Genomic DNA, 15,070 nt, shown 5'->3' with positions numbered 1-15,070 from the left:
AGACGCTACAATGATCCCAAACACACCAGCAAGTCCACCTCTGCATGGCTCAAGAAAAGCAAAATTAAGGTTTTGGAGTGGCCAAGTCTAAGTCCGGACTTAAATCCAATTGAGATGCTGTGGCATGACCTTAAACAGTCCATTCATGCTCAAAAACCCTCCAATGTGGCTTAATTAAAACAATTCTGCAAAGAAGAGTGGGCCAAAATTACTCCACAGCGATATGAAAGACTCATTACCAGTTATCGCAAACGCTTGATTGCAGTTGTTGCTGCAAAGCGTGGCACAACCAGTTATTAGATTTAGGGGGCAATTACTTTTTCATGTAGTGCCAGGCAGGTTTGGACAGCTTTTTTTCCCTTAATAAATTTATTTTTATTTATTTAGTCATTAATTAGAGGCTTTTATCCAAAGCGACTTACAAATGACGACAACAGAAGCAATCAATTGTAGTATTAAAACAACTAAAAACAGATCCAAAACTAAAAGCTAAAACTTTATAAATACTACCTATACACATTTTAAAAATAAAGAGATTAAATAAAAATGACAAATGCATACAACAAAATTTCTAAACTTAACATATAAATGAAAAACAAAAAATAAAGCTAAAAACAATTCAAAATATTAAAGAACAAAAGGTATAAGATTACTTTGTAACATAGTGCCAGGCAGGTTTGGACAGCTTTTTTCCCTTAATAAATGAAATAATTTCAAAACTGCATTTTGTATTTACTCGGGTTATCTTTGAGTAATATTCAAATTTGTTTGTTGATCTGAATCATTCAAGTGTGACAAATATGCAAAAAACAAAACAAAAAACAGGAAGGGGGCAAAAACTTTTTCACAGCACTGTATATATATCCACATATAATATATATACGCACACATAAATGTATGTAGACATGTGTGAAAGACCACACTAGGGCAGAAGGGTGGAGGTTGCCGGATTTAATGATGGACAGTTTTCACACAGTGGGAAAAGCTGCACATCACCTGAGGAAAAAGTCCAGCTGCAAATGTTTTGCTTTCCTATTACTGGGCTGGAACAACCCTTCCAGTCCACACGACTGCTGGACCGACAGCTCCATCAAAGAGAAGAGAGAAAATCCTAAAGTTTATGTGCAGTACAACTCAACACAACTACTATAGACCACAAAAATGACACAATCGCACACATACAGAGCAAGTGAGCGCATGCTGACACAGGCATAGTGGCACTAAACAGCAAATTAGATGACACACAGCATGCAAGATCAAAGCCGAGAAGAAAGAAGCAAACAAGTCTGCCTAAGCTCATTAAAAAAGCCTCTTTGTTAGCGTCAAATTAAGAACTTTTTGCCTTTGCAGAGGGATAAAGGGAAGAAAATAGAGAAGGAGAAAGAGGGACGAGGGAAAAGAGTAAAGGAGGATCGCTAGCTGCTAATCACATTATTAAAATGACTCTGAGTCCTGAATTTGACACAGCGCTCGCTTTGTGACGAAGGGAGAAAATTAGCGGGATAAAAGGAGAGCTAACGGCTCATGTGGTGTGACTGATCCTTCAAGTTAAAGTGATCGGGGATTAAACGGAGACACACTGGAGATGACTGGCTAAGTTAGAGAGTGATGGAGGGATAAGAAGAAAGAGTCAGGAATCAGAGACAGACAAAAGAAGAAGAGAGCACGATTTGGAAAAAGGACACACTTTCAGAGGAAACTTTTATTAGGGTTTTATAGCTCAGGAGACTGAATCGAGTTCTCCGCTATGTTTCAGTTAAAGTAGAATTGAAAACTGACAACATAAGTATGGAGAGAGTATATGAAAATACATTTCTTGGTGTGACTATAGACCGCAAAATCTGCTGGGAACCGCAAATAAAACACGTCAAAGCAACATTGCAAATCTATAGCAATACTGAATAAATCAAGACATATTTTGAACATTAAGTGTTGGAATACACAACACTATTTATACACTTATACATTTATTCATCTAACACACATACTTAGTTTACATTTCGAATTTGCACATAATATACCTGTACATACAACATTGTCAATTTGTATATTGTTATTCCGACTTGTTCTATTTTTATTCTTGTATTATCTGTGTTTTTGTCCTGTCTCTGTCATTCTGTTGCACTGTGGAAGCTTCTGTCACGAAAACAAATTCCTCGTATGTGTAAACATATCTGGAAATAAAACTCATTCTGATTCTGTTTCTGATTAAATCAATGCATATTTTGCATAATACATTTAAACTACCGTTTGTGAGTTACTGTGTGGAAATCTGGGGAAACACCTACAATAATAACTTACAGACAAATGCATTATTCTTACAGTCACATACACTAAAGTTCATTGATTTGGTTAAATTTAAGACAGCACTAGTCATGTTCAAAGCAAGAAATAATCTACTACTGGAAAATTTACAAAATATTTTTATAGAAAGGCAGGGTGGGTATAACTTGAGAAAATAATTAAACTTTAAAAAGCTCAATACTAACTCTAACTCTAAGATGTATGTGTATCTTGATGAGGTTGTGAAACAGTTTGGAGCAAGTGTTAAAATATTGTACAAATATTAAACAGTTAAAAAAAATGTATTAAAAGGATACGTGGTTAAACAGAGGTGATTGTGAGTGTGGGTTATAATGCTGATTGCATTTGCATGTGTGATTATAGGGTGACGGGTTGTTTGTTGTAATATCTATATATATATATATAAAACAATACAACTACAATCTTGTAAGGCAGATATAATTATACATATTAACATATTATATGTACTGGAACTATTTAGAATTGTATAAGGGGTTGGAAAAGTTTTTTCTGCTCCTTTTCAATAATATAATTATTGTTTATAACTAGGGTTGCAAAAAGGTGGAAAATTTCCAGTAAATTTCGGAAACATTCCAGAAATGTTGGAAACTTTTCCAGGATTTTTTGGAATATTCCAGGGATTTTTGGAAAGTTTCCGGAAATTTACCGGAAGTTTTCCATCCCTTTGCAACCCTATTTATAACACTATAGATATTGTGTTTTCCTTTGTTATGTTGCAACACACAATTGTATCTGTATATCTTATTTTATATTATTTTTTGGTTTGAAATAAAAATACAGGAAAAAAGAAAAAGTGATAGTTTATAAAAAATGTTGCCATTATTTAGTCACGTTTATGTCATTCAAAACCTGACTGTGGGTATTTTTTCTGCGGAAGACTTTTTGAAGAAAACAAGTTTTGTTGTTGTTTTGTTTTTTTCTCCATACAACAGACTATGACTGTCAAGCTTTAAAAAGGCAGTACAAGCATCGGAAACATAGCACATAGTTTATGCACAATATTCAGTGTTTTCTGATGCAATATGACAGCTCTGGTTAATGAACAGACTAAAACGTAGGAAGATATTCACTTACTCTTCACCTACGCCGAAGCTCTAGAATCTCATTTGCAACGTTCAGATCCAAAAATGGTGTTTCACACAAGATTTATCATATGTGAAGAAATACTTGCAATGGAGAATGAGATGTTAGAGCTCCATAATGGCATTCAGCGAATAATAACCATTAAAATCTGCTCTGGTTGTCACACTATGCCATCATTTGGCATTTACAAGACTTGGAATAGGGCATGCGTCATATGGACTACTTTAATTATGTGCTTTGCATGTTTCAGAGCTTCACAGATGTGGTCACTATATGAATTGTTGTTGCATAGAAAAGTAACATGAAAAGATTCACCAAAACATGCAGTATTTGGGTTTGGAATAGCATTATGAGCGAATAATGACAGACATTTCATCAAGTTTTGGGTGAACGGCTCTTTAAAATATCAACTTATTCTCAGATGATTTTTTTGTTCTCTCTAAATGTACTTACAACAATAAAAGAAACAGAGAAACAGAAATGAGTGAGACACATACAGTTGTAAGATGAATATTGAGAAGCATATTCCATTTGATTTGAACTATTTGAAGTTATAATAAGAAATGTTCAAGGTATTGAAATCTCTGAAATTGCAAACTTTGTTATCTTGGCAAATCTGAGCACAGTTTATGAAAACAACTTGCTCACTGGGGGGTTGCAAGGCATTATTTTCTTCATCTTTTATCTTCTTCATTTTTCTATCTTCTGTAAAGCTGCTTTGGAACAACATTTATTATAAAAACCACTATACAAATAAAATTGAACTGAAACTAAAATGCATAAATGCAACAAACTAACCACAATGAAACAAAAAATACAGGCATTATGTTGTTCCGAATATCATGTTTGTAACATTGTGCTGTACAAGCACAACTCCATGCATCTAGACACAATCCTGTCAATCTCTATCTTGGTTATTATCGAGTGTACTTGAAAAGGTCAATGGCGAATGGGTTCAAAGTTAAAACAATTTGACCTCTGAGTTACAAAACTAACCCTATGTACAAAGTGGCACCTTGGGTCAAAAGCATTATCCTTTGAATTGAAAAGACTTTTTCCAATTATTTTTTCAAAAATAAAATAAAATCCCAAAAATTTAATTTTCATAAGAATTGGACTAATTTTGAATAAGGAGTAGCGAAAAACAATACTGTGCTGTTCAAAAAGGCCGCTACTGTAACGGGTGGAGTCTTAGGCCCAATCCCAATTCTACCCCTTAGCCCTTCCCCTTAATTCAAGTATTTATACATTAAAACATACAATAGTGAAATAAAACAAAAAATTATAATACCATTTGTATGAATAAATCAGTATTCCTATACGTTACATAATGAAATTAATTATTCAATATGTTTAGCACCGTATTATGTGTAGGCTGCACCACATGCGTCAAGCACTGCATAAATCATTAAATCGGATTTTCTCCCGTAACACTCTGGTATAAATTATCTCAGTGTAAACCGGCTTCAGCGGCAACATGGCTGCCCGAGCGAACAAAAAGACATAAATGTAAGCATTTTTGGGCATTAATAAATATTTTAACGAAAAGTAATAATTTGTTTTATGTTACTTGTTACTCAAAGAAATGTTTGCAAAAAATTGCTAAAGTTTGCTAACGTCATATCATTATAGACTGAACGATAGTGCCACAACATATTTTAATGTCTGATCAGGGCGATAATAACCACCTTAGACATTGAGGAGGGCTAGTGTAGCATGTTTGGACCGGTCACCCTCACACACATAAAGACCACACAACCACTCGTTGATGAGATTCAGCACTTTCTTTTACTCGATCTGTAACAAGGAGAAATAATCAGTGGATCAACAGGCGACAGCTTCTCCCTCTCTGGCACACTAAACATATGATGCTAATTAGTTAGCGTCACAATGTACACCGTTTAAGTTAAATAACACCATAAAATATACATTTACATTATAACTAGCACAATCGAATGCTAGTATAAAGTAATCACATTCATCCAGTGATAAATATGCATTTTAGACAAAAAACATCACCATACCAGGGTCATTCACGGGGAGAACAGAGTAGTACATGTGCTCATTAGCCTCGCACACAGGTAGACTGAGGCTATCACATGTCGCACGCGGGGAAACCCCGGATGTGTTCCACTGATATCATTCCCTCCCCGGACAAAATCCCAAAGAAAAGTTACGTGACTTTAACGTTATATTTTTTTACTTGCGAACAATAGTAGAGGGACAAAATTTCGTGGAGTTCATTAACCCATTCTTATTATGAAACACATAGAATTTATAATGGTATAAACAGCATATAAAAAAATAATAATACAATATAGGAAAGAAAAGAAAGCAAATTAAATTAAGTCAATAAATTCACACCAGTTACATTCTCCCCCTTGAACTTCACAAATTTTGACTATTACAGGGATAGTATACACTGGGGTCATTAGACCAACTTTTATCCAAAACATTGTGCAACAAAATATGTTTCCCACTCACAGGGAAGGCGAATACGGCAGGTTGATCAGGCCTACTGCAGTCACCCGCAAAAGGTGCCTTAAACACCATTGATCTCGGATGAAACTTCATCTCTAATCTGGAACAACATACTGAAATACATTGACTCACATGTGCTGTAATCTAGAACTCAAAATGACAAAAAAAAGTTGTAATACAATACATTCTTATCTAGTAAAGATCTTACAACTCCACCAACTGGGTTCAGAAATTTGATAGATTGAGTCATGTTCTCTATCAATCTGTTGACTGGTTTCACAATCCTACCCACTCTGGTCCGAACTCTCATTTCCCCTGGATCAGGAGGCGGCTCAACAGCTTCAACAGGTGAAACACAATGGTCACTATGGCAAACTGCCTCAGAAACAGAACTGTGAGAATCAGAACTCTGTCCTTCATCTGGACTGCTTACATTGCTTTTCTCCTTGGTACAATCATTATTTGAAGCAAGTTGCTCCTGTCCTGATGACTCGGGGACTACGTTCAATGATTCAACACTTTCGGATCTGCAGGACAATCTCTGCTGAGGGTCGTCAGAAGCTGTGGTCTTTTCCAACCAACTGGCGACTCGCTCAGACAAAGAACACAAATCAGATACAGGACCAACAACATCCATTGACACACTTCTACTACTAAGGACAGATTCACCACTATCCTCAGATGATTCAGGTTCCTCCAACTCAAGTGGAAGGAAATTTGCTTGCAACAGCAAAATGCGGTGAACGGTTTTATCCTGACCTGTTTTGGTGTTACGTATGCGGTAAATGTGGCACTGTGGGTTCAGCGCAACTACCCTATAGGGCGTGGACTCCCACCTGTCTGCCAGTTTCCTCTTCCCACATTCACCTTTGTTGGTCAGCAGAACTTGATCACCCAACTCAATGTTATGACCTTTCGTCTTTTGGTTGTACAACTCGGTCTGACATTGCTGACTGGCATCAATGTTCTTCTGAGCAACCGTAAGTGCCTCTTTTAGGTCATCTTTTAACCTCTTTACATACTTGTTGTAATCAACAACGTCACAGTCTCTCTCAACGTTGCCAAACATCACATCCACGGGCAACTTCGGGATCCTACCAAACATTAAGTAGAATGGAGCATAACCCGTGGATTCGTGCGCGGTACAGTTATACGCAAAGGTCAGTGTCTGAAGCAACTGGGACCACTTTTCCTTAGACCTCGGCGGGAGTGCTCTGATCATGCTGCCCAAGGTTCTATTAAACCTTTCAACAAGGCCATTTCCCATTGGATGGTAAGCAGTTGTTCGGGACTTTTTCACACCGGCAACCTGCAGCAACTCTCGGATCAGTTGGCTCTCAAAGTTAGCCCCCTGATCTGAGTGGATCCTGTCAGGAAAACCGTACACACAAAAATAGTGATCCCACAACTGTCGTGCTACCTGTTTTGCCGACTGGTCACGACACGGGAAAGCATGAGCCATCCGAGAAAAATGGTCAGTTACAACCAGCACGTCCACATTACGACCTTTTGAACTTTCTGCAGTCCAAAAATCGATGCATACTAGCTCCATTGGACTTGACGTTTTCACACTCTCTAGTGGGGCTCTGCCTTGGGGTTCAGGCGTTTTACTGACAACGCAGCGCTTGCAACACTTAACATATTTGCGAACGCCACATTCCAACCCGACCCAAAAGAACCTTTGTCTTGCCAGGTGCATTGTTCTACCTTGGCCCTGGTGCCCTGTTCGTCGTGAACGCCTGTCATGACCTGCGTGATTAAAGAAGAGGGAACAACATACTGCAACCGTTTCTTTCCCTTCAGATTATCTTTGGTTACACGATACAGTAAACCATCGAGTATCTTTAACTTGTCCCACTGCTTCAAGATCCTCCCTGCTTCCCAGTCATTATGACCCTCTAACACCGCAGACACCTCGGCACTAGAAATCGGACAATGCATTACACAAGGAGGGCATTCGACGCTCTGAACACCAGCACTAAGCCTGAATGCGTCCTGCACTGTCTCCTTCTCAAACTGTTCCGCTTCCTCAAGCAACGCATTGTAAGGCTCATTCAGCAGCCTCTGACTGACCCGGTTATGGACAAAGGGTTGACGACTTAAAGCATCGGCTACTACGTTCTTACTGCCAGGTATATACTTGATGCTGAAACGATAGGGCGCCAACTTGGAGACCCATCTCTGCTCACACGCGTCGAGTTTAGGCTTTGTAAGGATGTAAGTTAAGGGATTGTTGTCTGTCCAAACAACAAATTCGTGGCCTTTCAGCCAGTGGCTGAATTTCTCGCAAACGGACCACTTCAAAGCCAAGAACTCCAAGCGGTGAGCAGGATACTTGGCCTGAGCGCACGTAAGGGCTTTGCTAGCAAAAGCAATTGGCCGGTGGAGTTCATTAACCCATTCTTATTATGAAACACATAGAATTTATAATGGTATAAACAGCATATAAAAAAATAATAATACAATATAGGAAAGAAAAGAAAGCAAATTAAATTAAGTCAATAAATTCACACCAGTTACACTAGTACCCCCAATAATTATACATCGCTAAACCCTTTTCTCAAATATTGCCAATTCGAGAGAGAGAGAGACAGAGAGAGAGAGAAAGTTGCGTACATGTGCATCTGTGCGTTTATCTTTTTAGAGTGAGTTTACTTCAAAAACAGCGATTAAGGGACGCGTCAGTGGACAAAATAAATGGGCGGCTAAAATCAGGATGTGTCAGTACCACGGAACTCATCAGAGCAGCTTTTAACTGCTGGAAGGCCCTACTGTGCTCTTCCTTCCAGTCATCAGGACTCAACTTCCTAAACAAAGCACCCTTCTCCGGAGGCTTCTTGCCTCTCGGTGGGAATATTTTCACCCCTACCCCTTGACACTCTGTTTCAAGGGACAAGGGACAAGGGGAAGGGGTAAAAAATAGAATTGGGATTGGGCCTTAGAGCCATTTTTACTAACAGCTTGCGCCAGCGCAAACTGTCTTTTGGCGTTAAAACTGTACTGTCAGGTTTTACTAAAGACGCGCAGTGACGAATTAGCGCTGAAAAGGCGTGGACACAGTTGTTTTTGCGCCTGACCTTATTGAATATGAATTTTTAGGAGTTTCCCTTTCAGAAGCAAAAGTTATAATATGTGATATTATGCAATATGGACAGATTTAAGTGCTGTGATACATAACACATCTTAAAATGAAATAAAACCACTTCTCAAAAAGAAATAAGCACATGGTCTTCTTTCCAAGGAAAGACCAATGGTTATATTTGCATTCTTTAGAGCAACATGCATACAATTCTTCATTCTTTCAAGCAGACATTTATTTATATAAATTAAATGTACATTAATCCTAGTAAAGTGATTTAGTCAAGAGCAGTGAGTGATTTTTTCTTTGTCTTTTGTTCTTTGATAAACATTAATGACACAGAAAAAAGCAATTTAATTAGGGTACGTTACTGTTTTTCCTGTATTTTTGATCAAACAAATGCAGCCTTGGTAAGCATGGAAGACATAAGATATGAAAACAACACTCTTTCATACTTTCATATTAAAGTATTTACTATATATATCATCTCACTCACCCTAACTTCTTCCTTTCTCTGTCTAGTCTTCTCCATCATGGGTATAAACGAGATGATTGAGGAAAGATCTCTCAAAAGAGAGGACAGAGAAACAATGGGAAAAGCACAGTCAGGAATCCCCAGGTGACTCACAACCTGCCCAAGAGAAGAAAACCAAAGAGAGGCACAAAGAAGCGAGGGATTTGACAATGATGCACATAAGTGTGTGTGTGTGTGTGTCAGATGATAGACAGCTAAGTGAAACTGAAGATCGTTGACAGCATTATGAACCAATTATATTACAGTTACATTTGCCAGCACTACATACAGTAGAAGCCCCATCTGGCTTACACAGGCCCATATATTCACAAAATCAGAAAAAAAAAAAAAAAATTTAGAAGCTTCTAAATATACAAACATTTGCTATCACAAAGGCTATGGGAGAAACAAACAATCACAAGTTCATAAAAGGGTGGCTTACAAAAACAACCATAATTCATAATTCATATAACTTATACTATATATTAGCATTAGCAACAACATAAACTCCTCTAAATAAGAAGATAATATTCCAGTTCATTTCCGCTCATGTGATTTCAAACTAAAATAACGTCCCAAATGCGACAAAAATAGGTCTACAAGGTGGTGTTGATTCCAAATTCAGATTGCGCGCCATATTTTCAAACGCAGTATCGAACACATCGCGAGCCGTAACATCTGATTCGCGAATAAATATTGCAGTTCGATGACGACACTAGAGGTTTATTCGAGATGCATCGGCGCTGCGCAGACCGATCGGCATATTATACCAAAGTACCGTGAGAGCGATTGGAGAGCAGACGACTCTATACTTTTGAATTACTCTCGCGGTACTTTGATGTCATGCGCCGATTGGTCTGCGCAGCACTGATGCATCTCAAACAAGCCTTACACACAAAAATAAATACAAAATACTATTACTAAAAACACACAATAAAAATATAAAACTTCAACTACATTTAAAATGGAAATGGACAAATAAACCATGATTAAAAAAATCAGTAAAAACTGTAGTATCTCAATCATAATAACAATGACACAAATACAACCAGGATCATTAATAAAACTATTTAACTTAATGCAACTATAAAAAAACATCATGTAGTTTATATCACTTAAATCATTATAGTTCTAATCTATACACAGCTAAGCACAGCTATTTTTATCAATCTTTTCTTTTGCTCTGTCGACTTAAAAAGACAAAAAACAGTATTTGTCTACTAAATGTTTCATTTCAGTACACCACTGACCTATGCCATCCCAATCATATCAGACAAGACATCCGGAAGGGTTGGGACTTCGACCCCATTAAATAAAAGGAAAGAGATAATTACTGCAACAAACAAATTTAAGGAGGAGTGCCGCTGTGTGCATCTCTATCAACTCACACACAGATAAACTTATTCCACCATTCTCACACACACACACACACACACACAAACAAACACACACACACACACATTTGGCCAGAGTCACTTCAGCACGCATATGTGTTTACAGCTTGTCAGAGTTGTTTATTATTCCTAATTTCAGATGTTCAGCCAAAGATTGCTAAATCACTGTAATTATAAAACACTATAGCTTGGTTTCCTGGGCTTTAATGAATATGACTGCATACTTCTTTCTTTCACTGTTAAATTTCAGTACATTTCACAGTATATTATACTTTTCTGGTAATCCTAATGTAGGACACTTCATGAATAAGCTCCTTGAAATAAATCTCTCATTGTTTGAATTGTCATGTCCACTCACAGTCATCCTATTGTATTTTGAATTAAATTGTAGGATTATGATTTAGGGCTTCAGGTATGGATTTTGAAATACACTGACCCCAAAATGCATTCTGTGCATTTGGACACACTTGAATTTCAAAGTATTATAGACATTTTCGAAACCAAGTGGCTTCTGCAAACAAGTTACGCTAGATTAAAAAAATGTTTGCTCAAAAAGTGTGCTCCTTTTCTTTTGTATAAATGACACTTTGTTCAGTATTTCGCTATCTAAAATGCAAAGTCAGTTCATGTTATTTGAGGCAACACAGACAAAACCATAGTTTTTTCAAGCACTGGTCAATTTTGAAATTTTAACTATTTTGCTTTCATAACATGCCTTCTTTCAGACTAGTGAGAAGAAAACCTCCAAAACTTACTTTATTACACGTTTTTTTTCTATTTGCATCAGTAGATTTAAATTACAACACATATCTTTAAAAACCGTTTTCTCAAAATGAGTTTTCTCTCATGCACTAAGCCAGAAATCTTCACTTCAGTAGCTCCAAACTTTCCATTTTTATTTCTATCTATATTCTGATGATTTCTGCAGAGGAGATTGTTTATATATCATTCACCCTGTTTAAATATATCAGTTTCCTTAAAACATGTAATACATAAATACATAAAAAAACTTTTTTTCTGGCTGTTGAGAGTATTTTTGATTTATGGATTGATAAAAAAACATATACAAAATCCCCTATGTAAAAAATATTAATGTCAGCAAAATGAAACAAGAACGTCTCGGTTACGTATGGTAACCCTCGTTCCCTGAAGGCGGGCGGGGTGGCTGCCCTGCGACCGGCTCTACGGCGCAGCTTTGCTGGAGGCCGCAGGAGCGGGGCGGTGGCAGGGGGGCCGCCCTCGGCGAAGGCAGCAGCTGCACGCCGGGGCAGGATGTACCTGATGGCCTCAGTCTGCTTTGGTCAGCGGAGAACTGCTGGGCAAGTTCTCCACCGTGTCGCCGAAAAGGCCGGCCTTGGACACGGGGCCGTTCAAGAACCGTGTCTTGTCCGTCTCGCGCATGTCAGCCATTTTAGTTTACACTCGAAGTAGATTGGTCTCTCTAAGTGAGATCCCAATTCGTCGGTCATCCGACGTGACGTCGAGAGTGACCGACTGAAAGGGAACTGTATGTACTGAATTAGATAAAGCCTAATTTGCATATTCAAACATAACATTTAAGCAAACTTGTGATACAAAACAATTGTCTTAATGCACTGTGATTAATCAACTATAGGGAATGATGCTATCTATTAATTATTATTATTATTATTATTATTATTTTACCCTATTCCTCTGTTGTGTCTTGCCTTACAGTAAGTATCCAAAAGTGTCTTTAAGGGGCTTATCTGACTTAACACAGGACGGTTCTTTACAATATTAGTCATAAGGGATGCTTCTTCAGGAAAGAGCAACTCATCTTGCTGTTCTCCTCTCACAGGGCTGGATATGAGAATATCTGCTAAAGTAGTTTATAATGAACTACAGAGTCGATGCTTTTAAAAAAAAGACTCATGAGACCGAGACAGAGTGAGAGGAACACAGCTAGAGATAATCATGCACAACAGATGTGATATGTGAACCCAAAGCTAATACAAACAAACACAAGGATATTTCTGAAAGCAAACAGACACAAAAGGAACATCAGCAGAACTGCAAGTGTTCAACACAGCCAAGGGAAGTCCTCACAATAACACGCCACACTATCAAAAATCACATGGCCCACAGAGAAAATCAGGGCGGATATTCCAGACTTTATAGGATTCCAATCAGATCCAGAGAATTTTGCAATTATTACTTGTTTCACCGCACTGAGCTCCCGAGATCAATGTAGACGGACTTTATTGATCTTTAGGTCTGATCACTGATGTCGATGTAATGACTGGCTGAGGAAATGCAGACTGACCAATAAAAATACACTGTTGACTAACCAGCCACGAGTAGTCTAATTGTTCCGTTGTCACTTAAAGTGAAAATGCTGTGCGTTTAGACACAATCACAGCCTTGTTTGATCTCAGTGAACATCATCTTTTGAATGGAAAATTGTGGGGAAGATGGTTATAACATGGGCTTCGTTGTAAGACTGTTAGTTTAACCAGTTTGAAATAGGTACAGAGATGAAATCTCTATGATCTATGATCATCATCCTCTGAGGTAGAGCTGAAGTTGTCTCTGCGTACAAATATCAATTATTTAAAGGACAAAACTTGATTTGGGATCAGCTTAATAAATATTATATGATAAAAATGGTATTATCAGCAGATACTCTTCATTAAATTTTAAATACTAAGCTGTTCAAACGTTTGAGGTTGGTAAGATTTTTAAAAATGTTTTTGAAAGAAGTCTCTTCTGCTCACCGAGGTTGTATGTATTTGCTGTAAAATACAGTGAAAACAGCAGTATTTTGAAATATTGTTACAATGTAAAATAACGGTTTTCTATTTCAATATATTTTTATTCCTGTGATGGCAAAGCTGAATTGGAAATTATTCTAATTATTCTAATTTGAAATTTGAAACTATTCTAATATTATGATTTGGTGATCAAGAAACATTTATGATTACTATCAATATTAAAAACAGCTGTGCTGCTTAATATTTCTGAATAAACTGTGATGCATTTTTACAGTATTTATTTGAGAAATAAATATTTCGTAGCATTCTAAAACTTTTGCAACATTATACAAAAGTCTTTTTTCACTTTTGATCCAATTTTATGCATCATTCAACCTTAAAAAAATAATCTGACATCAAACATTTAAACAGTAATGCATTTTACTTTAACCATTTATTCTCAAAACAAAACAAAAAAATATCAAAATTTACACTCTATTAAACAAATTACACTTAACCACTTGAATGTGAAAGTGACTAACATGCACACAAACACTCAGCATCTCTTTTTATTATCATTATCATCTAATTGTTCAATAGCTTACCCAACTTGTATGCTGTTTATTGACTATTTTTTATCTTTTTGCACTAAATTTCATAAAAACAAAAATGAGCTGCAGTTCTGGGTTTGTTGGAGGTTTATTTAAAAAGTAATTTCAAACATATACATTTTATTAACAAAATAAATGCATATACACAATTAAATAGAAGTTGTCTAATAGCGTTACAAACCATCTCTTTTTTTGTACTTGACACTATTCGACTCGGTTAAGACCAAGGCAAGGCAAGTTTATTTATAGCACATTTCATACACAATGGTAATTCAAAGTGCTTTACACAAAAGATAAGAAAATAATAATGAAAAAAAATAATTACAACAATAAAACTTTTAAGAATTTAAAAACTTTGAAAATGATTTAAAAATTGATTTAAGAGGTTTAAAGGCTCCGCATTTCATGGACATCCACTTACACTTATGCTATGGTTCCCACAAGATCAGACAAATGTGGGAACTTTACATCTTAAGTTTGGGATAAACTGTACAAAAGAGCAAAAGTGTTACAGCCGGGTTCTGCTACAATCTCCCCTCTTGCTATTGGGCCTTAGTGCTCATGTCAGATATACAGGATCGAGTCTGCCGTATAACCTCCTGTCCTCTTTCTACTGGCTTTATCAGTAAAAAATTGCCCAAAAATAAAATGAGAAGAAAAACAAAGCAACATAGTTTTAATAAACATCCCTTTCACATCCACTCGGAATATTTTTTCTTTAATATTCACACTGATTAAAGAGCTATACTATAATGTACCACAGAGGGGTGCTTCAAAAAGAATGAACATTTCCATTCATGTTATTCTTAGGCTGTACTCTAAGGGCTGAACTAAAACAGTGCAGGCTGGCTTCCTCCGGATGGACCTCATAT

At 36.9% G+C, this 15,070-nt stretch overlaps 1 protein-coding gene and 1 long non-coding RNA gene across 2 annotated transcripts in view; one reads left to right on the top strand and one right to left on the bottom strand.

Moving 5' to 3' along the window:
* LOC107699918 (uncharacterized) overlaps positions 1–5,351 on the top strand; it is a 22,219-nt gene extending 16,868 nt beyond the window's left edge. The window contains exon 3 of the long non-coding RNA XR_001635509.1: positions 5,110–5,351. This is a non-coding gene — a long non-coding RNA (uncharacterized LOC107699918). The remainder of the gene's footprint in view (positions 1–5,109) is intronic.
* Positions 5,352–5,712: 361 nt separating this feature from the next.
* LOC107699913 (uncharacterized) lies at positions 5,713–9,500 on the bottom strand. The gene is made up of 4 exons (XM_016501359.1): positions 9,461–9,500; positions 7,580–8,291; positions 6,849–7,256; positions 5,713–6,761 (listed from the first exon to the last, which is right to left on the bottom strand). The coding sequence occupies exons 1-4, from the start codon at positions 9,498–9,500 to the stop codon at positions 6,041–6,043; spliced, it is 1,881 nt and encodes a 626-aa protein (XP_016356845.1). The 3' UTR covers positions 5,713–6,040.
* Between the last annotated feature and the right edge of the window lie 5,570 nt (positions 9,501–15,070).

This window comes from Sinocyclocheilus anshuiensis, unplaced genomic scaffold, assembly GCF_001515605.1.
Source record: "Sinocyclocheilus anshuiensis isolate Anshui unplaced genomic scaffold, SAMN03320099.WGS_v1.1 scaffold823, whole genome shotgun sequence".
NCBI classification, from domain to species: Eukaryota; Metazoa; Chordata; class Actinopteri; order Cypriniformes; family Cyprinidae; genus Sinocyclocheilus; species Sinocyclocheilus anshuiensis.
Note: the sequence above shows the minus strand (reverse complement) of the source record. Positions and strands in the feature narration are given on the sequence as shown.